The 26,326-nt window shown below is 44.9% G+C and overlaps 1 protein-coding gene across 1 annotated transcript; it reads right to left on the bottom strand.

Annotated features, from left to right (window-relative positions):
* Window positions 1-1,083: 1,083 nt before the first annotated feature.
* On the bottom strand, window positions 1,084-25,243 carry SELENOV (selenoprotein V). The gene is made up of 6 exons (XM_070398906.1): window positions 23,871-25,243; window positions 22,303-22,327; window positions 22,125-22,178; window positions 21,943-22,017; window positions 21,755-21,842; window positions 1,084-1,150 (listed from the first exon to the last, which is right to left on the bottom strand). Exons 1-5 carry the CDS (start codon window positions 25,241-25,243, stop codon window positions 21,765-21,767), a joined length of 1,605 nt encoding a protein of 534 aa, XP_070255007.1. The 3' UTR covers window positions 1,084-1,150; window positions 21,755-21,764.
* Between the last annotated feature and the right edge of the window lie 1,083 nt (window positions 25,244-26,326).

Raw genomic sequence — 26,326 nt, forward strand, 5'->3', positions numbered from 1 at the left:
CACAACAATGTGAGGAACTGTATTAAAGGGTCGCGGCATTAGGAAGGTTGAGAACCACTGCTTTAGAGATTATTAACTTTGCTCAATTTTGCTTCTGTAAAACTGCTTTCGCAAGATAATTCCACATTCCAATGTCTAGCAGGTTGTGGTTTTTGCCTTTATAAGCTGGCTACTGCTCTCACTCAGGCGCTACAAGATTTGGAGAGCATTTGCCCCCTCGTAGCTTCCGGCTTTGAAATAAATGTGGCTCCTTAATTCAATTTCTTGAGGCGTCCTTGTGTGATTCGCAGGGTACATTACAATACCTAGAAGCTCCTGGGGCGTCCCCATGGCTGCCTTGCAGGGGTGTGCCCCGTATGGAGATGAAGATTTGCCCAGACTGAGGAAGCTACCAAGCAGACGCCCCAGGTGGGCCTGGTCCTTTGGAGCTTCCTGTACTTGCCCTCTACTGCCCCCTGTCCCCACATACAGTTTCCTGACACCGGGCCCTGGCCCACAGAGTGCCCTCTGCACACCTCAGATTTCTGTTGCAAATTCTATCCAACATTCATCTAGCAAATGCCCTTAGCCAGGCCCTGTTCTGAGCACTGGGATAAGGATTGAGAGTGAAGTGGTTCCTGCCCAGAGGGAGCACAGTGGTCAGGGCAGAGCTGCCTGTCGCAGCCAAGAGAGAGAGAATGAGGTCCAAGCTCATAGGACATCAGGGAAGGGAAAGGTCACTAACTAGGGTCAGGAAGCTTTCTGGTAAAGAATACAAGAGGGTTGGGCTGTGAACTATGGGAAGGAGTTCATGAACCCACAAAGGGCAGGGGTGTCTGGAAGGACAGTGAGGGAAAGGGGTTCTTGGTATCCTGGGTTTCTGCAGCAAACCTGGGAGCAACAGGCCTGGCCTTATACCCACCCTGCCCTGCCCTCCCCCACTGGGCTGGCCGTTGGAGATGCTGTGAGCACTGCAGCAGGCAACTTCCACAGACCTCAGGACAGAGCAGTGACCGAAGACACAGTAAGAACAGACACTGGGAGGCAGGGAGAGAGACTCTGTATTTTCCCCTTCTCCCCACCTGACCCCACCCCAGCCCCAGCCACCATCAAAAAAGGACCTGACCCTGAGGGCAACATTTCAGCCCTTCTCGTCATCCTGCTGAGGTTCCTAAGATGGGGAGAGAAGAGAAAAAACAATTTTAATAACAATAATGATGACAACAACTCCATAAGCGTTTCTATCAGGCTTACTGTGTGTCAGACAACATTCTAATACTTTCCACGGGTTACAATGCCCACTCGTGTCTCCCTGCCATTTTTCAGACACATTCCCGTCACAGGGCCTTTGCACGTGCTGCTCTCTCTGCCTGGAATACTTTCTACCCACATGGTTTGATCCCTTCTTTCAAGTGTTGGCACATCACCTTCCTACTGAGGTCTTCCCTGACCACTCAACTTAGAGTTAAAAAACCGTCCAGCACTCCCCATGCCCCTTTCCTGCTTTACTTTTCTTCTCACCACTTATCTCCTTCTAAAATGCCTTCACTGGCCTATGTGTTGTTCATTGTCTGTCTGCCCCGTGGGGATGTCAGTGCCACTAAGGAGGGGTTTGTATCTGTTTTGCTCACTACTGTTTCATCCCTAAGGCCTAGAATCAAGCACATAGTAGGTACTCAGCAAACATTTGTTAAAAATATGAAATCCAATGAGGTAAAAGCTATCCTACATAGTTTCTGCTTTACCGACAAGGAAACAGGCACAGAGAGGCTAGGGTATTTGCCCCAGCCAGTAAATAACAGAGCTGGGATGCAAAGCCAAGCAGCACAAGAACAGGCATATAGACAAATGGAACAGAACAGAGACCCCAGAAATCGACCAACCCATTATGCTCAATTAATATTTGACAAAGGAGGCAAGAGTATACAATGGAGTCAAGACAGTCTATTCAACAAATAGTGCTGGTAAAATTGGACACGTATATGCAAGAAAATGAAACCAGACCACCAACTTACACCATACACAAGAATACACTTAAAATGTATAAAAGACTTAAATGTAAGTCACAAAACCATAAAAATCCTAGAAGACATAAAGCAGTAAAATCTCAGACATCTCTGTAGCAAAATATTTTTTTAAAATATATTTTATTGATTTTTTACAGAGAAGAAGGGAGAGGGATAGAGAGCCAGAAACATCGATGAGAGAGATCGATCAGCTGCCTCCTGCACGCCCCCCAGTGGGGATGTGCCTGCAACCAAGGTACATGCCCTTGACAGGAATCGAACCTGGGACCCCTGAGTCCGCAGGCCAACGCTCTATCCACTGAGCCAAACCGGTTCAGCAGCAATATATTTTTTAATAATTCTTTATTGTTTAAAGTATTACATATGTCCCCTTCCCCCCATTGACCTCCTCCAGCCTGCCCCCAGCCCCCTCCCCAGGTCTTCACCACCCTATTGTCTGGGCCCATGGGTTATGCATATGTGTACACAAGTCCTTTGGTAGATTACCTCCCACCCACCCACTCTCTGCCACCTTCCCTCCGAGATTCCACACTTTGTGCTATGTCTTGTAGCAGTATTTTTGACGATATATCTCCTAGGGAAAGGGAAACAAAGGGAAAAAAACATATGGGAGTACATTAAACCAAAAAACTTCTGCACAGCAAAGGAATCCATCAATAGCCCTAGTCGGTTTGGCTCAGTGGGCCCCGGGTTCGATTCCGGTGTGTTTCTCTCATATCGATGTTTCTCTCTGTGTTTCCCTCTCTCTTCCACTGTCCCTAAAATTCAATGGAAAAATGTCCTCAGGTGAGGATTTAAAAAAAAAATAATCTGTCAACAAAATGAAAAGGGAACCCACAGTGTGGGAGGACATATTTGCTAATGATACATCTGGTAAGGGCTTAATTTCCAAAATATAATAAAGAACTTACACAACTAAAAATCAGGAAGACAAACAATCCAATTGAAAAATGGGCAAAGGGCCTGGTTGGCGTGGCTCAGTGGTTGAGCATTGACCTATGAACCAGGAGGTCATGGTTCGATTCCCAGTCAGGGCACATGCCCAGGTTGTAGGCTCCATCCCCAGTGTGGGGCATGCAGAAGACAGATTACCAGTGATTCTCTCTCATCACTGATGTTTCTATCACTCTCTCCCTTTCTCTTCTTCTCTGAATAAATAAAAATATTTTTTTAAAAAAAGAAAGAAAGAAAAATGGGCAAAAGACACTTCTTCAAAGTGGATATACAGATGGCCAATAGACATATGAAAAAAATGCTCAACATCACTAATCACCAGAGACAAGCAAATTACAACCACAATGAGATATATGCCAGAATGGCTACTCTCACATCTGCCAGAATGGCTACTGTCAATAAATCAACAAACAACAAGTGTAGGTGAGGATGTGGAGAAAAGGAAGCTATTGGTGGGAATGCAGACTGGTGCAGTCACTGTATGAAGTTTCCTCAAAAAATTAAAAATGGAAATCCTCTGGTGAGGATTAACCAAAAAAAAGAAAAAAGAAAAGCAGTTAGTTACCAACAAGGGAGCACCCATAGGACTCTCAGCTGATTTCTCAACAGAAAATGTGCAGGCCAGAAGGGAATGGCAAGAAATATTCAAAGTGATGAATAGCAAGTCCTACAGCCAAGATTACTCTACCCAGCAAAGCTCTCATTTAGAATTGAAGGTAAAGAGTTCCATAGACAAGAAAAAGCTAAAGGAGTTCATCACCACCAAACCAGTATCACATGAAATGTTGAAGGGTAGTCTTTAAGGAGAAGAAGAAGGAGAAGGAGCCCTAACTGGTTTGGCTCAGTGGATAGAGCGTCGGCCTGCAGACTGAAGGGTCCCAGGTTCAATTCCGGTCAAGGGCATATACCTTGGTTGTGGGCACATCCCCAGTGGGGAGTGTGCAAGAGGCAGCTGAATTGATGTTTCTCTCTCATCAATGTTTCTAACTCTCTATCCCTCTCCCTTTCTCTCTGTAAAAAAATCAATAAAATATATTTTTTTTAAAAAAAGAAGGAGGAGGAGGAGGAGGAAGAAGGGGAGGAGAAGGAGGAGAAGAAGGAGAAGACGAAAGAGAAGAAGAAGAAGAAGAAGAAGAAGAAGAAGAAGAAGAAGAAGAAGAAGAAGGCAATAAGTACATATCTATTAACAATTGCACCTAAAAATCAAAGTAAATGAACAAGAAATCTAATTAACAAAATAAACTGATGAAAGAGATTAAAAATGGTGGTGGAGTAAGTGGATGCTGTACAGGCACACTCCCAGGACCAAACTGAAATTACAACTAAAATACAAAAATACCATCCTTCCCAGCCAGCATAGTTCAGTGGTTGAGCATCGACCTATGAACCAGGAAGTCACAGTTCAATTCCTGGTCAGGGCACATGGTTGGGCTACAGGTTCAATCCACAATGTGGAGCATGCAGGAGGTAGCCCATCAATGATTCTCTCTCACCATTGATATTTCTATCTCTCTCTCCCTCTGCTTTCTTCTCTTAATCAATAAAAATATTTTTTTTAAAACATCCTGAATAATCAACTGAAGACTAACTGAAGAGAACCTTGGTAACCAAGGACAGAAAGTGAAGACAACATAGAGACTGGTAGGAAGGGTAAAGGCGTGAAAGGGCTGAGCGGGCTCCCACAGACAGCAACTGAAGTTCTGGAACATAGATATCTCAGCTGTAGGAGGTTACTATTGAGAATTTGGTAGTCTGATCCCAAAACTACGCCCCCCAGCAAAGAGCACCAAACTGAAAAAGGTGCCCACATAACATATGGCTTTGAAAAGCAGCACAGTGGCTGTCTACCAGGGATGAGATGGCTGGAAATGCAGGCACCCTCTTAAATGACCAATGAAAAATTTAGTGTGCAGCCACTCACCTTGGGTTTTGGCAGAGGGAGGGCAGAGTGGACTGGAGCTGTGTGAGCAGAAGCCAGAGTTGGGGGCTCTGGGATTAGAGCTTGGAAGGCAGACACTCTGGTTTCCTGTGCAGAGTCATTCTCTCACATTGAGGAGGTCATCTTTCTCAGGCAGACCTTTGCTATACAGGTGGATTTTGACTGGGAGAAAGACAGTTAACCCAGCCTATTGAAAAACCCCTTACCCCACGCTGTGGAGTTCCTGAAGCCCATTAAGAGACTGAGAATAAAAAATTTTAAAAAGACTGAGAATAACAATTATCCTCCAGGAAAAAGAAATTGCCCCACCCTGTTGGAAAACCTCTCACCCCAACTGTGGATGATTGCCAGAGGCTACTCAAGACTGAATCCAATCAGTCTGCAGGCAGAGGATGGTCTCTGGGGGCTTTGAGTCCTTGCTGGATCTAATTAGTCAGAAATAGCATTTGACATTGTCCATTACTAGAGATTGGAGGCTTAGCAGATCTACCTAGTATATAAAAAGGCTAAAGAAGTTTATCACAGAGAAACCAAGATGGCGTCATAGGTACACACCAGAGATTGCTGCCTCGCACAACCACTTCAAAAATACAACTAAAAGACAGAACAGACATCATCCAGAACCACAGGAAGGCTGGCTGAGTGGAAATTCTACAACTAGAAGGAAAAAGAAAAGCACACTGAGACTCAGAGGAGGTGCGGTGCAGAAGTAAATTATAAAGGTCCGGAGGTGCATGTGGAGAGGGTTGGCGGCTGAGGACACGGTTGTCTTTTTTATTTTTTATTTTTTTTTATTTTTATTTTTTAAATATATTTTATTGATTTTTTACAGAGAGGAAGGGAAAGGGACAGAGAGAAACATCGATGAGAGAGAAACATCGATTCAGCTGCTTCCTGCATACTCCCTACTTGGGATGTGCCCGCAACCAAGGTACATGCCCTTGACCGGAATCGAACCTGGGACCCTTGAGTCCGCAAGCCAATGCTCTATCCACTGAGCCAAACCGGTTAGGGCGGTTGTCTTTTTTAATCAGGAGGGAGTCTCAGGCTCTGAGCTCCAGTTCCAGGCAAGTCTCTGGGGACCCAGACTCATACAGGAGAAATGGGACTGTCTGGCATAGGTCGGAACTCGAGGGCAGCTTTCTCTTGGAGGCACTCACAGTGATTGCCAGGACCTCTGAAGGCAGAACTGAGAGCAGCCATACTGCTCCCTCGCTCGGCCCGCCCTGTTGATCCCCTGGGACCCCACCCCGCCCAAGCCATGCATGGAGGCTTTTGCATATGAAAGGCCCGGCCCTTTGTAATCTGAAAATTACTTAACAAACTTCAGCTGCCCCAAGGCCCCAGGGTAACTTGCATTGCTTTACAGCTGGCTTCTGCTGGGTAGCCTCAGGCAAAAGCTAGATTAGCACCTCCTTAGATCCAAGAGCCAGTGTACCCAGTGGTCAGAGTGGGACCATCCAATTACAACTCCTCAGATCCATAAGGGACACACTCAGGAGGCAGACTCAGTGAGCACCAAAGCCCCACTGAAGCAAGTCTTGCCCCATAAGGGTGTCTTCAGCACAGAAGTTCTCCCACCGTAGACACAGCTGATTCTCACAGCCAATTGGCCTGGAGGTCAAATCCTCCCAGTGTTACCTACAACAATCAAGGCTTAACTACAACAAGACTGTGCACAAAGCCCACAAGGGGGTGCACCAAGAGTGTCTACCTCAGGTAATTGGGGAGGCTGAACCACTGGGCCCTATAGGACACTTAGCACAGAAAGCCACTCTATCAACACAGTGAAGCATAAAAAATGCCGAGACAAAGAAACAGGACACAAATGACAGAAATGGAGGAAAGCAAACTACTGGATATAGAGTTCAAAACTACACTTTTAAGGTTTTTCAAGAATTTTCTAGAAATTGCCAATAAACTTAATGAGACCCTCAAGAAATCTAGTGAGACCCTCGATGTTGTGATAAAGGACCAACTAGAAATTAAGCATACACTGACTGAAATAAAGAATATTATACAGACTCCCAACAGCAGACCAGAGGATCGCAAGAATCAAGTCAAAGATTTGAAATACGAAAAAGCAAAAAACACCCAACCGGAAAAGCAAAATGAAAAAAGAATCCAAAAATACGAAGATAGTATAAGAAGCCTCTGGGACAGCTTCAAGCATACCAACATCCGAATTATAGGGGTGCCAGAAGAAGAGAGAGGGCAAGATATTGAAAACCTATTTGAAGAAATAATGACAGAAAACTTCCCCTACCTGGTGAAAGAAATAGACTTACAAGTCCAGGAAGCACATAGAACCTCAAACAAAAGGAATCCAAAGAGGACCACACCAAGACACATCATAATTAAAATGCCAAGAGCAAAAGACAAAGAGAGAATCCTAAAAGCAGCAAGAGAAAGATAGTCAGTTACCTACAAGGGAGTACCCATACGACTGTCAGCTGATTTCTCAACAGGAACTTTGCAGGCCAGAAGGGAGTGGCAAGAAATATTCAAAGTGATGAATGCCAAGAACCTACAACCAAGATTACTTTATCCAGCAAAGCTATCATTCAGAATTGAAGGTCAGATAAAGAGCTTCACAGATAAGGAAAAGCTAAAGGAGTTCATCACCACCAAACCAGTATTATATGAAATGCTGAAAGGTATCCTTTAAGAAGAGGAAGAAGAAGAAAAAGGTAAAGATACAAATTATGAACAACAAATATGCATCTATCAACAAATGAATCTAAGAATCAAGTGAATAAATAACCTGATGTACAGAATGAACTGGTGATTATAACAGAATCAGGGACATAGAAAGGGAATGGACTGACTATTCTTGCGGGGGGAAGGGGTATGGGGGTGCAGGAAGAGATTGGACAATAATCGTGCACCTACGGATGAGGACAGTGGGTGGGGAGTGAGGGCAGAGGGTGGGGTGGGAACTGGGTGGAGGAAAGTTATGGGGGGAAAAAAGAGGAACCAATGTAATAATCTGAACAATAAAGATTTAATTTTTTTTTTTTTTCTGGTTAGGAACTGATGAGGTTCTGATCTAAAGATTTAATTTTTTAAAAAATGAAGTTTATCACAAATCGAACAGGCAGCCAGAATAGGGAGACAAAAAAAAAAAAATGAAAGAACAAGAGAATTCCCTACAAGAAGAGGTAAATAAAATGGAGATAAGAAATTTATCAGACGCCGAAACCGGTTTGGCTCAGTGGATAGAGCGCCGGCCTGCAGACTGAAGGGTCCCGGGTTTGATTCCGGTGAAGGGCATGTGCCTGGGTTGCGGGCACATTCCCAGTGGGAGATGTGCAAGGGGCAGCTGATCGATGTTTCTCTCTCGTCAATGTTTCTAGCTCTCTATCTCTCTCCCTTCCTCTCTGTAAAAAAATCAATAAAATATATTTTAAAAAAGAAATTCATCAGACAAAAAAAAATAAAAATATAAAAGATTTTTAAAAATTTTTTTAATTTATCAGATATAGAGTTCAGAATAATGATGGCAAAGATGTTCAACAGCATGAGAAAAGATATAGTAACTATGAAGAATGCCATAGCACTCATAAAGAACACAATGGAAGGAATACACAGCAGATTAGGGGAGGCTGAGGATCAGATCAGTGAATTAGAAGATGGGGTAGGAAAAAATTATGCAATCAGAAAAATAAAAAGAAAAAAACAAAAAGCAGGAGGACAGCTGAAGGGAGCTGTAGGACAACATGAAATGTAACAATATTTGCATAATAGGTGTGTCAGAAGGAGAAGAAAGTGAGCAAGAGATAGAGAACATGTTTGAAGAAATAATGGTAGAAAACTTCCCTAACCTGATGAGGTAAAAAGTCACACAAGTTCAGGAGGCACAGAGATCCCCAAGCAAGAAGAGCTTAAACTGGTCCACGCCCAGACACATCATAATTTAAGTGCCAAAAATTAAAGACAGAGAATCTTTAAAGCAACAAGAGAAAAGTAATTTGTTACCCACAAAGGAGCTCCCATAAGGCTATCAGCTGATTTCTCATCAGGAACTCTACAGGCCAGAAGGGAATGGCATGAAGTATTCAAGGTAATGGAAAGCCAGGATCTGAAATTAAGATTACTATATCCAGCAAGGCTATCATTCAAAATAGATGGTGAAATCAAGAGCTTCCAAGACAAAAAAAATAAGGCTAAAGAAGTTTATCACCACCTGCGGGAAGCCACCCTCTGCTGGCACTATCATGAGAGTCCACCAAGGAATGTGGAAGGCTGATGGACCTTGGGCATTGGCAGGGCTAACACTAAGCACCATTGTTCTGTTGAGATAGTGGTGGCTCGAAGCAATTTCCTGACCTATTAGCCTCAAAGTAAATGTTTACTGGACCTTATTGATCTTTACTGATCTTTACTGACCTTAGAGATGGTCTGTCTGCTACCTGTTTGCCGTGCTTTACTGAGGGCAAGATGTGTATCTAAAACTGAATAAAAAGCAGATAAGGCCAGGTTTCGGGTGACTCTCCAAGAGAGAGGTCTCCACCTGGCCCCCCATGCCTTCTAGATTCAAATTTCTTGTATAGTATTTTCATTTGTGTGTTGGCCCCTCCTTCAGATCCTAAACCCTAGCCATGCAGGTGGCGGCTTTCTGGTGCCTCCAACAGGATACTGGAGGAGAAGATTCGCCTGAGCTGAAATGGAAGTGGAAATTCACTGGAAAGGTGGGAAGTTCACCGCGCACAAAGCCTGTTCCAGCTTCGGAGTCGCAGCTGTAAGTAGATGAGGCACGTTTTGATGCAGCCAGGTTATAATGGGGCAGAATTTGAGTAAAAGGCAAAAACATCATTGTAAATTTTTAGCTTGCATGCTCAAGGATAAAGGAATTAAGGTGTCAAAAGGTACTCTCTTAACTCAGGCTCAAGGAAAACGAGTGCCCTTGTCCTCTTTAACTATGTGGGCTCTTGTTCGAGCTGCATTATGCCCACTTCGTACTGGGGATCAAAACTCTGTAAAACCTAAGGACCCAGATCCTCCGCCTCTGGTGTGGGAAGGCTCATCCACTAGAGAAAAAAAGGCTAAGCGTCCTTTCACAGAAGGACTCTTTAATGCTTTGAAAATTACCATATGACACCTTGGGACTGGCAGATTTTAGCTAAAACAACGTTAGACGCCAGTCAGGGCTATGGAGAGCAGACTATGGTAAGATCTGTGAACAACAAGCTAAGATCTGGGCCACATCGGGCAATGCAAAACATCTGAAAGATCCATGAAAAGAATTCTGATTTATTAAATCTTGTCTATGTGTTATGTGCACTTGTTTATTTTTTTTGAAATATATTTTATTGATTTTTTACAGAGAGGAGGGGAGACGGGTAGAGAGTTAGAAACATCGATGAGAGAGAAACATCGATGAGAGAGAAACATCGATCAGCTGCCTCTTGCACGCTCCCTACTGGGTATGTGCCTGCAACAAAGTTACATGCCCTTGACTGGAATCGAACCCGGGACCCTTGAGTCCGCAGACTGAAGCTCTATCCGCTGAGCCAAGCCGGTTAGGGCTGCACTTGTCTATTGATTGTTGTTTTATTTGTCTTTTTTGTTTGGTTTAATGTGTTTATTGTTAGTCTATTAAGCATGCCTTTCATTTATTTTAATAGAAAAGAAACAGTAGATGGCCAGGCCATTACTAAATATCCCCAGAGCAAACAGAATGTGGGAGTGGAGAGAAAGAATATGAGCGATACACGTGGCCAATAACACAGGTTCTGGGAAAATTCCCTAGACAAAGGGAGGTAACTAAAAAAGACTCCAGCCAATTAATTACTAGGTCTCTTAGTGATCCTGTAAAATGGATGCCAACTCCTGAGAGCGTTCTTAAAAGTCTCATTTTCGCCATGTTTTTATTTCCCAGTCCGTCATTTGAAATTTGGATAGATGAGCCCTGATGGGTTTGGCTCAATGGATAGAGCGTAGGTCTGCGGACTGGGGAGGTGGGTCCCAGGTTTGATTCCAGTCAAGGGCATGTACCTTGGTTGCGGGCACATCCCCAGTAGGGGGTGTGCAGGAGGCAGCTGATCGATGTTTCTCTCTCATCGATGTTTCTAGCTCTCTGTCCCTCTCCCTTCCTCTGTAAAAAATCAATAAAGTATATATATATTTTTTTTTAAATTTTGGATAGATGAGACATTTCTCACAATTTAGGGATACGTCTGGGATTTCTATATCCATGAAGAGAAAAGGCTAACTTAAGAGAAGACATGCCCCGCCCGATTTTGGGTGGCCTCTTGGCCTAAGCCCTCGCTCTTCATGGATGCTATGGAATAAACCCAAGACTGGTTTTCTTTAAAATATGGTGAAAATGACACAAGGAAAATATACAGGCTGGTTTTGGGCAACAAGATTAGTGTTTCCATAATAATGGGTAGTTCTTGAATAATAATGGACCACATTCCAAGGTTGCCTCACAGGTCCTGGGGGCACTCCTGTTTTTATTAAGAAAAATAAAATAATATCTTAACATTAAAGCCACTGAAAGCCAGTGAGTTATCTCTGTTACAGAATTTGCAAAAGAAAATGCCTTGGATAATAATAATTGACTTTAAAATCTCAAAGTTGTTAAGGCAAAACAAATATAACTAAAATGAAAGGTATATGGTAAATCTTTTTCAATGGTAATTATATATGACTGAACATAGTTTTCCAAAGTCTTTAGTAACTTAAAACTTTGGAGTTTGCTGAATTAAATAATAAAAATTATTAAATATCTAGGTATTTTAAAATGACAAAATATTGAAAATTTATCTGAGTTTGCCTCATATGAAAAATCTAGAGGATAGATTTGAATCTATTAATTGAATATGTCTTGTATTTTATTTGAAGTATATCCTTAAAAATATAAATATATTACTAATCTGAGAAATGCTAAATATTTAACTTGCCACCTAAAATTTGAGGCTTCTAAAAGTTAAAAGTTCAAATTAAGTTGGGAGAAATTATATGGTTGTAATAATAAAATGCATAAAGTATAGAAATTCATTTTTGAGAAAAATAATTCTTGCATTTTCTTTGGAGAAATTAGTAATTCAAAATATATTGTAGTCCTTATGTGTACTACATGTGGTAAAATTTCAACCTAGGATATAATATTTTATTGGCCTGATTAAAAAAGAGAATTAGGGAGAAACCAAGATGGCGGCATAGGTAAACACTGGAGATTGCTGCCTCGCACAACCACTTCAAAAATACAACTAAAAGTCAAAACAGACATCATCCAGAACCACAGGAAGGCTGGCTGAATGGAAATTCTACAACTAGAAGGAAAGAGAAAAGCATACCGAGACTCAGAGGAGGTGCGGAAGTAAAGTGCAGAGGTATGGAGGCTGGAGCGAGCGCGGAAAGGGGCTGGCAACCGAGGACACCAGTGTCTTTTGCAATCGGGAGGGAGGCACAAGCTCCCGACGGCACTGACTCCAGTTCCGGGTGAGTCTCTGGGGACCCAGACTCATACAGGGAGAAACTGGACTGTCTGGCATCGGGTGGAACTTGAGGGAATTTGTGTGTCGGCCCTCCTTCAGATCCTGAACCCTAGCTGTGCAGGTTGTGGCAACCATCAAACCTACACTACAAGAAATGCTAAAGTGATTGCTGTAATGAGAAGAAGAAATAGAGAATCATAGGCATACAGAACTAAAATGGCAATAAATAAGTATCTATCAATAATACATTAAAGCCCTAACCGGTTTGGCTCAGCGGATAGAGCATAGGCCTGCAGACTCAAGGGTCCCAGGTTCGATTCCAGTCAAGGGCATGTACCTTGGTTGCGGGCACATCCCCAGTGGGGAGTGTGCAGGAGGCAGCTGATCGATGTTTCTCTCTCATCAATGTTTCTAACTCTCTATCCCTCTCCCTTCCTCTCTGTAAAAAATCAATAAAATATATATTTTTTAGAAAATAATACATTAAAAGCCCTAACCAGTCTGGTTCAGTGGATAGAGCGTCGGTCTGTGGACTGAAAAGTCCTGGGTTCAATTCCGGTCAAGGGCACATGCCTGGGTTGCAGGCTCAATCCCCAGTAGGGGGCATGCAGGAGGAGCCAGTCAATGATTCTCTCTCATCATTGATGTTTCCATCTCTCTCTCCCTCTCGCTTCCTCCCTGAAATCAATAAAAATATATTAAAAATAATAATATAACATTAAATGTAAAGAAATGAAATGCTCCAATCAAAAGACATAGGATAGATGAATGGATACAAAGTATGACCCAATTATATGTTGTCTACAAGAGACCCACCTCAGAACAAAAGACTCACACAGGATGAGAATGAAGGGATTGGAAATTTTTTTCCATGCAAATGGAAACAAAAAAACAAGCTGGAGTAGCTGACAGAAACAGGTCCACCCTTGCTGCTTAACACAGTCGCTGCAGGGAAGAAACATCTGCACAGCATATGTTTCAAGGAACCTGGCATATATGGCATATGTTTGCTTCCCCCTCTTAGCACTATGTGTTTTAACCAGGACCACCCCCTGAGAAAGGTTGTTTCCCCACGTGGGGATGTTGGGGATTAACGGGACTAAGGAAGGGAATGAATCAGTAAAACCCCCTAGTGTTACAGAAATACCATGTACTACTTATGAAGAACTTAGACTAAGACTGTTGGCAATAAATTTGGGACTTGTTGGGCCCACATCCTTAGGGGTCTTCCCATCAAAGCCTATACCCCTGGAGACCCACCGACACAGAGCAGTCCCAGAGAAGGCAAGCAGCTGGGCTTGGAGGACATAACCTTTATTGGGTAGGATAATCTCCTTCAGTCACTTCCTTATAGCTTATCAGTAGAGCAGTAGAATAGTGACCTTGGAATAGCCCTTATAGTGGAACACAGAGATTAACCTAGACAAGATTAAGATCAATAGAACTAGATAGAAACAGGATTTTTGGCAAAGGTCAGATAAGAAACTATGGACATGAAACAAGGAACTGTAGAAGGTTAAGGGAGAACCCAAAACATACCATGATGTGACTGCTATAGAGGCATGCTTATAGGACCAAATGGTATAAATACAGATGTAACAGGAGAATAAAAAGATAACCTGGCTATGCTGATCATCTGAACACTGCCTGTCATTCCTTCTTTACCGACTCCGTCCACACCTTTGGGAACCCCTGGACCTGCTGGGGCTGGACCCCAACAAGTAGCAATACTCATATCTGACAAAATAGACTTTAAAAATGAAGGCCATCACAAGAGACAACAAAGGTCACTACATAATACTAAAGGGATTGATCCAACAAGAGGATATAACCCTGGTAAACATACATGCACCCAATATAGGAGAACCTAAGTATATTTTTTTTAAAAAAATAACCTATAGAGGTCTTTATGGGAGAGATTGACAACAAAAACAGTCATAGTAGGGGAACCTAACACCCCACTGACATCACTGGATAGATCTTCCAGACAAAAAAAATTACCAAGAAAACAGTGACTCTAAAAGACAAACTGGATCAGATGGATTTAATTGACATTTAAAGAACATTTCACCCCAAAGCTGAAGAATATACTTTCTTCTCAAGTGCACATGGGTCATTCACAAAGATAAACCACATGTTAGGACATAAAATAAGTCTCTACAAGTTCAAGATTGAAATCATGTCACAATGGTATAAAATTAGAAGTCAACTACAGTAAAAAACACTCAAAAACATTCAAACACATGGAGTCTAAGTAGCATGTTATTAAACAATAAATGAATTACCAATGAGATCCAGAAAGAAATAAAAAAAAACTCCCTGGAAACAAATGAAAATAAACACACAACAACCCCAAATCGCTGGGACACAGCCAAAAGCAATCCTGAGAGAGAATTTCATAGCACTACAGGCCTACCTCAAAAAAACAAGAAAAATTAATAATAAACTATTTAGCCCTAAAACTTAAAGAATTAGAAAGAGGTCAGTAAGCAAAGCTCAGAGTAAGTAGAAGGAAGGAAATAATAATGATCAGAGGAGAAATAAATGACATAGAGACTAAAAAGGACAATAGAAAAGATCAATGAAACCAAGAGCTAGTTCTTTAAGTACATAAACAAGATTAATGAACTGTTAGCCAGACTCATCAAGAAACAAAGAGCCCTAGCTGGTTTGGCTCAGTGGATAGAGCATCCGACTGCAGACCAAAGGATCCCAGGTTTGACTCCGGTCAAGGGCACGTACCTTGGTTGCAGGCTCCTCCCTGGTCCGGGCCCTGGTCAGGGCTCCTGCAGGAAGCAACCAATCAATGTGTTTCTCCGGCCCGAACCAATATGCTCAATTAATATTTGACAAAGGAGGCAAGAACATACAGTGGAGTCAAAACAGTCTCTTCAATAAATGATGCTGGGAAAATTGGACAGATAAATGCAAAAAAATAAAACTAGACCACCAACTTACACCATACACAAGAAAAAACTCAAAGTGATTAATAGACCTAAATGTAAGTCATGAAACCATAAAAATTCTAGAAGAAACCATAGGCAGCAAAATCTCAGACATTTCTCATAGGGATATGTTTACAGATATATCTCTTAGGGCAAAGGAAACTAAGGAGAAAATAAACAAGTGGAACTACATCAAAATAAAAAGCTTCTGCACAGCAAAAGAAACCATTAACAAAATTAAAAGGGAGCCCACTGTATGGGATAACATATAGGCAATGATACACCTGATAAAAGGTTAATATACAAAATATATAAGAAATCCATACAACTTAACAGAAGGAAGACAAACAATCCAATTTGAAAATGGGCAAAGGACCTAAAAAGACACTTCTCCATAGAGGACATACAGATGGCCAAGAGACATATGAAAATATGCTCAAAGTCACTGATCATCTGAGAGATGCAAATTAAAATGACTATGAGGTATCACCTTACACCTGTCAGAATGGCTACCATTAAACAAATCAACAAATGACAAGTGCTGGAGAGGATGTGGAGAAAAGGGAACCCTAGTACACTGCTGGTGGGAATACAGACTCGTGCAGCCATTATGGAAAACAGTATGGAGTTTCCTCAAAAAATTAAAAATTGAACTGCCATTTGACCCAGTGACCCACTTTTAGGAATATATCCTAAGAAACCCAAAGCACCAATCAGAATGTACGCACCCCTATGTTCTTAGCAGCACAATTTACAAGAGCTAAGATCTGGAAACAACCCAAGTGCCCATCAGTACATAAGTGGATAAAAAAGCTGTGGTACATCTACACCATGGAATACTATGCAGCAGTAAAAAAGAAGGATCTCTTATCCTTTGAAACAGCATGGAGGGACCTGGAGAGTATTATGCTATGCAAAATAAGCCAGTCAGAGAAGGACAAGGACCACATGATCTCATTCATATGTGGAATCTAATGAAAAAAATAAACTGATAAACACAATAGATCCAGAGACACAGAAGCATAGAACAGAATGTGGAATTTAAAAGGGAAGGTGGGGGAGGGTGGGTGGGTGGGAAGTAATCAACCAAAAAACTTGTATGCATATATGCATAACCCATGGACACAGACAATAGGGTGGTGAAAGCCCACAGGGAAGGGCTGGGGCAGGCTAGAAGGGGTCAATGGGAGAAAAGGGAGGACATGTGTAGTACTTTCACCAATAAAGATTTTAAAATAAAAAATAAATAAATAAACTGATGAATAAAATATAATCAGAGGCATGGAAACATGGAACAGACTGAGGAATCTCAGAGGGAAGTGGGGGAGGAGGGGACGGGAAGAGATTAACCAAAGATCTTATATGCATATACCATTACCTATGGACACAGACAAAGGGTGGCGAAGGCCTGACACAGGGCAGGAACTGGGTGGAGGGGGCAATGGGGGGAAAAGGAGGATCTGTAATATTGTTAACAATAAAGATTTTTTAAAATAGTAAATGGGATTTTTTTTCTTAGTTTCTCTTTCTGATCATTCATTATTGGTGTATAGAAATGCCATCAATGTCAGGAAATTAATTTTGTATCCTGCTGCTTTGACAAATTCATTATTATACCTAGTGGAGTCTTTCGAGTTTTCTATATACAATATCATGTCATTTGCAAATAATGACAGTTTAACTTTCTCCTGTCCATTTTATTTCTTCTTCTTTACTGATCACTGTGTCTCAAATTTCCAGCACTATGTTAAGTAAGAGTGGTGAAAGCAGGTATCCCTGTCTTGTTCCTGATCTTAAGAGAAATACTTTTAGTTTTTGCCCATTAAGTATGATGTTGGCTGTAGGTTTGTCATGTAAGACCTTTACTAGTATTCTCATTTTAGTGAGAGTTTTTATCATAAATTGGTGCTGAATTTTTTCAAATGCTTTTTCTTCATCTATTGATATGATCATGTGATTTTTATCTTTCATTTTATGTGATGTATCACATTTATTGATTTGAAAATATTATATCAGCCTTGCAGCCCCAGAATAAAGCCCACTTGATCATGGTGCATGATCCTTTCTCTTTTTTTTAAAAAATATATTTTATTGATTTCTTACAGGGAGGAATAGAGTTAGAAACATCTATCAGCTGCCATCGATCACCTCCTATTGGGGATGTGCCCACAACCAAGGTAAATGCCCTTGACCAGAATCGAACCTGGGACCTTCTAGTCTGCAGGCCGACGCTCTATCCACTAAGCCAAACCAATTAGGGCGGTGCATGATCTCTTTAATGTATTGCTGGATCTGATTTGCCAATATTGTATTGAGGATTTTAGTATCTATGTTCATCAGGGGTACTGGCCTGTAATTTTTCTTTCTTTGTGGTGTCTTTATCTGGTTTTGGAATTAGGATAGTGTTGGCCTCATAAAAAGAGCTTGGAAGTCTTCTTTCTTGAATTTTTTGGAATAGTTTGAAAAAGATATGTGTTAGTTCTTCTAACACATGAATGTTTGGTTAAAATAGCCTGTGAAGCTATCCAGTCCTGGACTTTAGTTTGCTGGGAGTTTTTTTTATTACTGTTTCTATTTCATTAGTGTCATTGGTCTATTCAGGTTTTATGATTCTTCCTGATTGAGTTTTAGAGGATTGTATGTTTCTAGGAATTTATCCATTTCACCCAGGCTGTCGTATGTGTAGGCGTATAGTTGTTTGTAATATTTTCTTACAATCCTTTGTATTTCTGTGATGTCAGTTGTTACTTTGCCTCTTTCATTTCTGATTTTGTTTATTTGGGTCCTCTTTCTTTATTTCTTGAGTCTGGTTAAAGGTTCTTCAATTTTGTTTAACCTTTCAAAGAACCAGCTCTTGGTTTCATTTATCTTTTGTTTTTGTTGTTTTTTTAGTCTCTATATCATTTATTTCTGCTCTGATCCTTATTATTTCCTTCCTTCTATTTACTCTGGGCTTTTCCTGTTGTTCTTTTTCTAATTCTTTTAGGTGTAGGATTATATTGTTTACTTCAGCTTTTTCTTGCTTCTTGAGGTAGGCCTGTAATGCTATGCATTTCCCTCTCAGGACTGCTTTCACTGTGTCCCATAGATTTGGGTTTGTTGTGCGCTCATTTTCATTTGTTTCCAGGTAATTTTTTATTTCTTCCTTGATCTCATTGGTAACCCATTCATTGCTAATAACATGCTACTTAGCCTCCATGTGTTTGAATGTTTTTGAGTTATTTTATTATGGTTGATTTCTAGTTTCCTGCCATTGTGATCCAAGAAGATGCTTGATATGATTTCAGTCTTCTTGGATTTGTTTACACTTATTCTGTGTCCTAACATGTGGTCTATCTTTGAGAATGTTCCTTGTGCACTTGAGAAGAATGTATATTTTGGTGCTTTGAGATAACATGTCCTGTAAACATCAATTAAATCCATTTGATCTAATGTCTCATCTAAGGTTACTGTTTCCTTGTTGATTTTTTTGTCTAGAAGATCTATCCATTGATGACAGTGAAATCTCTCACTTAAGTCCACCAAGAGTTTTTTTATATATACACTAGAGGCCCAGTGATTCGTGCACCGGTAGGGTCCCTCGGCCTGGCCTGCACCCTCTCACAATTCGGGACCCCTTGGGGGATGTTGGATAGCTGGTTTCGGCCCCATCCCCGCAGGCCCGATCCAGAGAGGGGAGATCCCAGTGGCCCCAGGCCCGATCCAGACAGGAGGAAACCCAATCATGTGCATTGAGTGTCTGTCCCCAGGTAGTCAGTGTGCATCATAGCAACCAGTCATTAGGTCGTTCAGTTGCTTAGGCTTTTATATATATAGATATAGATGTTTCTATGTGGAGTGCATATAATTTTATAAGGCTTATATACTCTGGTTAGATTGATCCCATTAGTATAATGTAGGTACCTTCTTTGTCTCCTTTATGGACTTTGTTTTCAAGTCTGTTTTGTCCAAAGTAAGTATTGCTACTCCCACTTTTCTTTCATTTCCATTTGCATGGAATATTTTTTTCCATCCCTTCACTTTCATCCTGTGTGAATCTTTTGTTCTGAGGTGGGTCTCTTATAGACATCCTATATGTGGATTATGGTTCCTTATCCATTCAACTACCCTATGTCTTTTGAGTTGAGCATTTAATCCATTTACATTTAAGTTTATTATTGATAGGTATTTATTGATTTTTTTCCCTTTATGCTTATGTTCCTTTCTCTCCGTGTTTCTTCTTCTTAAAGCAGTCCCTTTAGCCTTTCTTGCAGTTCTGGTTTGGTGGTACTGAACTAATTTGCCTTCTTTTGTCTGGGAAGCTTTTTATTTCACCTTCAATTTTAAATGATAGCTTTGCTGGATAGAGCCGTCTTGGTTGCAGGTTCTTGCTTTTCATTACTTTGAATACTTCATGCCAATCCCTTCTGGCCTGAAGTTTTTTTGTTGAGAAATCTGCTGACAGCTTTATGGGAGCTCCCTGTAGCTAACTAATTGTTTCTCTCTTGTTGCCTTTAATATTATCTCTTTAATATTATTGGCCCTAGCTGGTGTACTCAGTAGTTAGTAGTAGTAGTACATCAGCCAGTTCACTGAAGGGTCACGGGTTTGATTCCCAGTCAAGGGCACATATCTAGGTTGAAGGTTTGATCCCTGGCCCTGGTCAGGGGACACGCAAGAGGCAGCCAATTGATGTGTATCTCTCACATTGATGTTCTCTCTCTCTCTCTCTCCCCACCCCCTCTCTCTCCCACCTTCCCTTACACTCTCTCTAAAAATTAATGGAGCCTGGCCGGTGTTGCTCAGTGGTTGAGTGTTGGCCTATGTATCAGGAGGTCATGATTTGATTCCCGGTCAGGTCACATGCCCAGGTTTTGGGCTTGATCCCCAGTAGGGGTGTGCAGGAGGCAGCCCATTGGTGATTCTCTCTTATCATTGATGTTTCTATTTCTTGCTCCCTCTCCCTTCCTCTCTGAAATCAATAAGAATTTTTTTTTAAAAAAAAAGAAGAAAATAATTTTTTTTAATGGAGAAATATTCTCAGGTGAGGATGAACAAAAAAAAATTCTCTCTTTGTCTTTAACCTCTCATTTTTAAAAATATTTTTTACTGATTTTTAGAGAGAGGAACAAATAAGAAGGAAGAAACATTGATGTGAGAGGAAAACATCGATCAGCTGTCTCCTGCATGCCCACTCTGGAGATTGAGACCTCAACTTGGGCATTTGCCCTGACTGGGAATAGAACTGGTAACCCTAGCCCCAGCAACCTTGGACATTTTAATTATTATGTGGCTTGGTGTGGATCTCATTGGGTTCATTTGGTTGGGACTCTCTGTGCTTCTTGAACTTGACCTTTTTCTTTCCCCAAGTTAGGGAAGTTTTCTGTGATTACTTCTTCAAGCAGATTTAAAATAATAATAATAAAATCTATATATATCCTATATAATAAAAGGCTAAAATGCAAATTAACTGAACGACAGAACGACCAGTCGCTATGACATGCACTGACCACCAGGGGGCAGACGCTCAGCACAAAAGCTGCCCCCCTGGTGGTCAGTGCACTCCTACAGGGGGAATGCCGCTTAGCCAGAAGCCAGGCTCAAGGCTGGTGAGTGCAGCAACAGTGGCGGGAGCCTCTCCCACCTCCACAGCAGCACTAAGGATGTCTGACTGACGGCTTAGGTAGGCCCTGGCCTAAGGTGTCAGTCAGACATCCCCCAAGGGCTCCTGGACTGCGAGAGGGCACAGGCCAGGCTGAGGGGGACTCCCACTCCAAGTGCACGAATTTCGTGCACTGGGCCTCTAGTGTATATATATATAAAAGCCTAACATGCAAATTGTCCCCTCAGGAGTTTGACCAGGAGCTGGGAGTTCAACCGCTCACTATGATGTGCACTGACCACCAGGGGGTGGCACGGAACAAAGGAAGGCCCCAGCCAGCAGCCAGAAGGCCCCAATTGGCCCTGATTGCTGGCCAGGCCTAGGGACCCTACCCATGCATGAATTTCGTGCACTGGGCCTCTAGTAAATTTATAAGTGACACACTGAGCCCTACTCTGAGCTGTGCACTATTTATTATCTCATATGAGGCATCTCACGGAATCATCTCAACAGCCCCATTTCACAGATTTAAAAAATGAGGCTTAGCCCTGACCAGTTTGGCTCAGTGGATAGAGCGTCGGCCTGGGGACTGAAGGGGTCCCAGGTTCGATTCGGGTCAAGGGCAGGTACCTTGGTTTCGGGCACATCCCCAGTAGGGGGGTGTGCAGGAGGCAGCTGATCGATGTTTCTAACTCTCTATCCCTCTCCCTTCCTCTCTGTAAAAAAAAAAAAAAAAATGAGGCTTAGAAAGGATGCCTGATTATAACAGTGAGGACTGGCTGAGCTAGGGTTGGGGTGGGCTGTCTTTGTCCTGCCCACCTACTCACCCTCAGTCCATCTTCCACCCCTCCCACCTCACCTCCCTCACCTCACCTCCAGCTCACCAGTTGCCTGTTAATTTTTCCTGATCTCCTCATCGATAATGTTCACAATTTTCTGCATTTTGACCTCATCCACAAAGCCATCACCTTTCTGGACACAGAGGGGAAAGAGCACAGACATGTGTGTCTCCCACAATCCAGGACCCCACCACCACCCTCCTGCCCTGTCTGGGACCCTTATTCAGAATCACCTTCTTTGAATGAACCAGTTTCCCATCCACAAACACTTCAAACTCCCCGGTAGCCTGTTCAGATATGTCCTCCTCCTGAGGAGGGAATGTTGAGGGTGGGGGAAGGCTGAGAGCTCCTTCCAAGCCCCTAGGGCTCTTGCAGCACTGGCTACCCCCACGCCCCTGGTAACCAGCACACTCACAAAGTGTAGACAATTTGGAAATTGTAGCTCCAGACTCTTTTTCAGTAGAATGTACTGCAACAAGGAGATGAAATCATGCTGTCACAGGGTCACAGGTCTTTCAGAAATGGGAAACAGGAACTCCTTCCAGACTTCATGTCCCATATTCTCCCCACTTCCAAAGCCAAAAACTACTCACCCGGAGGTTATAGCTTCAGAGGCCACTGAAGGCCAAGGGCAAAAAAAGAGAGGCAGAGAGAGAGACAGAAGACACCACATCAGTCTCTCCCAAGTCCAGAGAGACCCTGTGAACACCTAAGTCAGATCACATCCTTCCCCAGCTCAGAACTGTCCCATAGGCCATCCCATTCAGGGCAGAAAACCACATCCCCAAGTCCCACAGGAACTGCTCCCATGTCTCTCTGCCCTGTCTCCTCCCTCTCTCCCCTTGCCCACTCTGCCCAGCCACAGGGACCTCCTAGCCTTCCTTCCTGCTCCAAGCATGCCTTGCGCAGAGCCTTTGCACTGGCTGTTCCTTCTACAGAATGCAGTTTCTCGTATCTACATGGTTCCTTCTCTCCCCTCCTTCAGGTCTTCGCTCATATGTCACCTTCTCAGTGATGCCGTCCTGACCACCCCAGTTAAAATTGTGACCTCCGCCCCCCCAGATGCTTTTTATTCATAGCACTGATCACCTTCTAAGTTACTAAATAATTTGCTCTGGGTCATACTTATTCCACATCAAAATGTTAGCACCACAAGGACAAGAATCTCTGTTTAATTCACTGTGTATCCCTAATGGGTCTGGCACATGGGAGGTGCTTAATAAATGATTGTTGAATGAATGAAATCATGAATCCATGGAGTCAGAGAAAGATATAGAAAGGAGGAGATGGGAAGAGAAAGAGACAGGGGGAGATGAGGAAACAGATAGGGAGAAAGAGAAATACACACATACAACATGGGGAAAGGAGAAGAGTTAGTGAGCTGGGGAGAGAGAGAGCCCCTGGCAGAGACAGAAGAGAGAAAAAGTGGGAGCCATAAGGGGAGAGAACCTCTAGAGCAGAAGAGAGGTATGGGGATTGAATGGAAGAAAAAGCCCCTCCCACGGAGGCACCCAGTCCTGGGTCACAGGAAGGTCAAGGAAGTCACTGCTGTTACTGTTGTCCTTGACACAATAGACACTCCAGACCTGGGGCCAGCCTCCTCTGGCTTTGCACTTGCTGCTTTCCTCCTCCTCCCTACCTTCATCGTCCCGACCCCCAGCTCTCCACTTGGCAGCCTCCTTCTCATCACTAAGAAGATGCACCGCAAGTGCCATCTCTTGAGACTGTCCCTGACTACCCAATCTGAAATCCCCCACCCCTTGTCCCTCAGGGCACACCTTGTCCTGTCTCCCCTGGGAGGAAAGCAGGTGGCTCTGCTCAGCACTCCATCCCCAGCTCAGGCCTGGCCCATGGTGGGCAGGACACGCCAAAATAAGTTAGGAAGGAAGGGCGGGATGGAGGGAAGGAGGAAGGGGGGGAAGGACGGAGAAAACTGAGTCCATGAATGAAGCTTGGAGCCAGGACCCACCTCTGTGGGACAGAGCAGGAATCTGAACCCAGTGCTCTCTAGCCCCAAAGAGTTGATAGGGGAGCCAAGCTTCCCACCTGGGAACTGGGACTCCCTCCCCTTGCCCTACTTTCAATCCCCAAAGCCCCAGCACTGACCCGTCCCACCCTCTCCCCCGGGAGGAAGGCGGGTGTGGGTGGGACAGCCCCTCACCAGTAGGTCACTCGAATCACAATCCTTTTGTCCACTTGAAAGTACTCGCTGGTGGAGGCGAATGTGTTGGTAGAAATAGGTAAGAAAGTGGCGAACGGGGCGGGCCCCAGGATAGGCATGGAGATGGGTCCGGCCATGGGATCTGTCAGCTTGGCGGCCGCGGGATCTGCCGTTGGGGAGGAGCTGCGAGTGGGCCCGGATAAATCGGAGGCCGACCGATGGAGAGCAGGAAGGAGCTCCCGGGGGCGCCCGGGCTCATCGGTGACGGAGGGGCGGGGCCCCACGCCCGGCGGCGCTGCGGGACCCTGATCCCGCGGCAGGGGGCGCTCGGGAGCAGGCTCCGGGGGCGGACCCGGAGGCGGAGCCGCGCGCAGGAAGGACTCCCAGTCCGGGACCTCAGCCGAGACCGGGACCGCATTCAGGGGCCGGGCTGGAATGGGGGTCCGGACCAGAGTCGGGGTTCGGACCGTAGTCGAGGCTGGGACCGGAGTCCAAGTCCGGACGGAGGCAGGGAGCCGAGCTGAGGTCTGGACCGGGGCCGAGGCAGGGACTGAAGTCGGGGTTCGGACCGTAGTCGAGGCCGGGGCCGGAGTCGAGGTCCGGACCGGGGCCGAGGCAGGGACCGGAGTCGGGGTTCGGACCGGGGCAGGGACCGGAGTCGGGGTTCGGACCGGAGCAGGGACTGGAGTCGAGGTCCGGACCGGGACCGGGGCAGGGACCGGAGTCGGGGTCCGGACCGGGACCGGGGCAGGGACTGTAGTCGAGGTCCGGACCGGGGCCGGGGCAGGGACTGGAGTTGGGGTTCGGACCGGGACCGGGGCAGGGACTGGAGTTGGGGTTCGGACCGGGACCGGGGCAGGGACTGTAGTCGAGGTCCGGACCGGGGCCGGGGCAGGAACTGGAGTCGAGGTCCGGACCGGGGCCGGTGCAGGGACCCGAGTTGGTGTCTGGACCGGGGTCGAGGCCGGGACCGGAGTCGAGGTCCGGACCGGGGTCGAGGCCGGGACTGGAGTTGGAAACTGGACCGGGACCGAGGCAGGGAACCGAGTCGAGGTCCGGACCGGGGCCGGGGCAGGGACCCGAGTTGGTGTCTGGACCGGGGTCGAGGCCGAGACTGGAGTCGGAAACTGGACCGGGACCGAGGCAGGGAACTGAGTCGAGGTCCGGACCGGGCTCACGGCCTGGAACGGAATCGGAGTCCGGACCAGAGTCGGGGTTCGGACTGCAGTCGAGGCCGGGACCGGAATCGAGGTCCGGGTTGGGGCCGAGGATGGCGCCGGAGTCAGGTTCGAGGGCCTGACCGGGATCGAAGCCCGGACGGAGGCGGGGGTCCGGGCCGGGAAGGGGTGAGAGGCCCGCGCCTGGTGGTTCATGGGGGCCCGGCGGGGGCGGCCCGGTGGGATCCGCCCGCCCTCCTTCCTGGGCCGAGAGCCCCGGGTTCTGGGGACGCGAGCACAAGGGGCTCTGTTACACCGGGTTCCATCGCCCTGAGGTTCTACCGCTCGGGGCCGGGGACAGGCGGGCCTTTAGGTTCCGGTCATGGTTCCCACCCCCAACCCCCAGCCGCCGCGGTAAGGACGCGCCTGCCCCGGTCCCGCTGCTGGTCCCATTCGCGTGTCCAGTCTGTGCTTCCTGAGCGCCTGCCTGTGCTGGAGCCTCCGGGGACAGAGCCCGACTGGGAAAGCCCTGGCCCAGCAGTCAGGCTCCCGGGCCAGTGGAGGAGACACGGCCATCACCAAACGGACCGGCCGGTGTGGTCAGGACGGAGGCGAGAGGCCCAGGCAGAGGGTCGGAGATACGGGGAGGGAAGCTCTGGGCCCTGTAGGATCCCAGAGGAGGTGCTAGGACTAGTCTGGGGCCATCAGACGTCGCTCCCTAGGAGGAGGACACCTGAGAACCTGTAGAATAACAATAACAGATCTTACATTTATATCGTGCTAAGGGCGACACAGGTGCCCACAGCTAGTAGGTGGCAGAGCCAGGATTCAAACGGGAGCTATGGGACTCCGGAGTCCCAGTGAAGAGGAAGAACTCTATTTGCTGTGACTCCTCCAGGGTGGGGTTTTGTCTTGTTCTCTGCTGAATCCTCACTCCTAGAACAAGGCCTGGCGCAGTAGGTGTCCAATAAATATTTGTCCTTTTATTTTAAATTAGTTTAACTTAACACAAGATGTGGAAAAAAATAGCACAGAGGCTTCCTGTGTAACCTTCACACATACATAAGTAACAGCATCTTAGGTAACCACAGGATGTAAAAGCAGGGTGTTGACATTGGTCCCATCGTAGGAGGCCAGGCACAGACCTTATTCAGTTCACCGCAGGGCTTCAAACAGGAGTCACCGTGTTTCCCAGTCCCTGAGCCCTTCCTGTGTTAAACCTTGGGCCTGGGTCCAAGGAAGATCAGGAAACACCAATTTTCTGTGATGCTAAGCAAGTCTACCCATCTCTGGACTTCA

The sequence above is a fragment of the Myotis yumanensis genome, unplaced genomic scaffold (assembly GCF_028538775.1).
Source record: "Myotis yumanensis isolate MYYU_CA2020_CCGP unplaced genomic scaffold, mMyoYum1.0.hap1 SCAF_18, whole genome shotgun sequence".
Lineage (NCBI taxonomy): Eukaryota > Metazoa > Chordata > Mammalia > Chiroptera > Vespertilionidae > Myotis > Myotis yumanensis.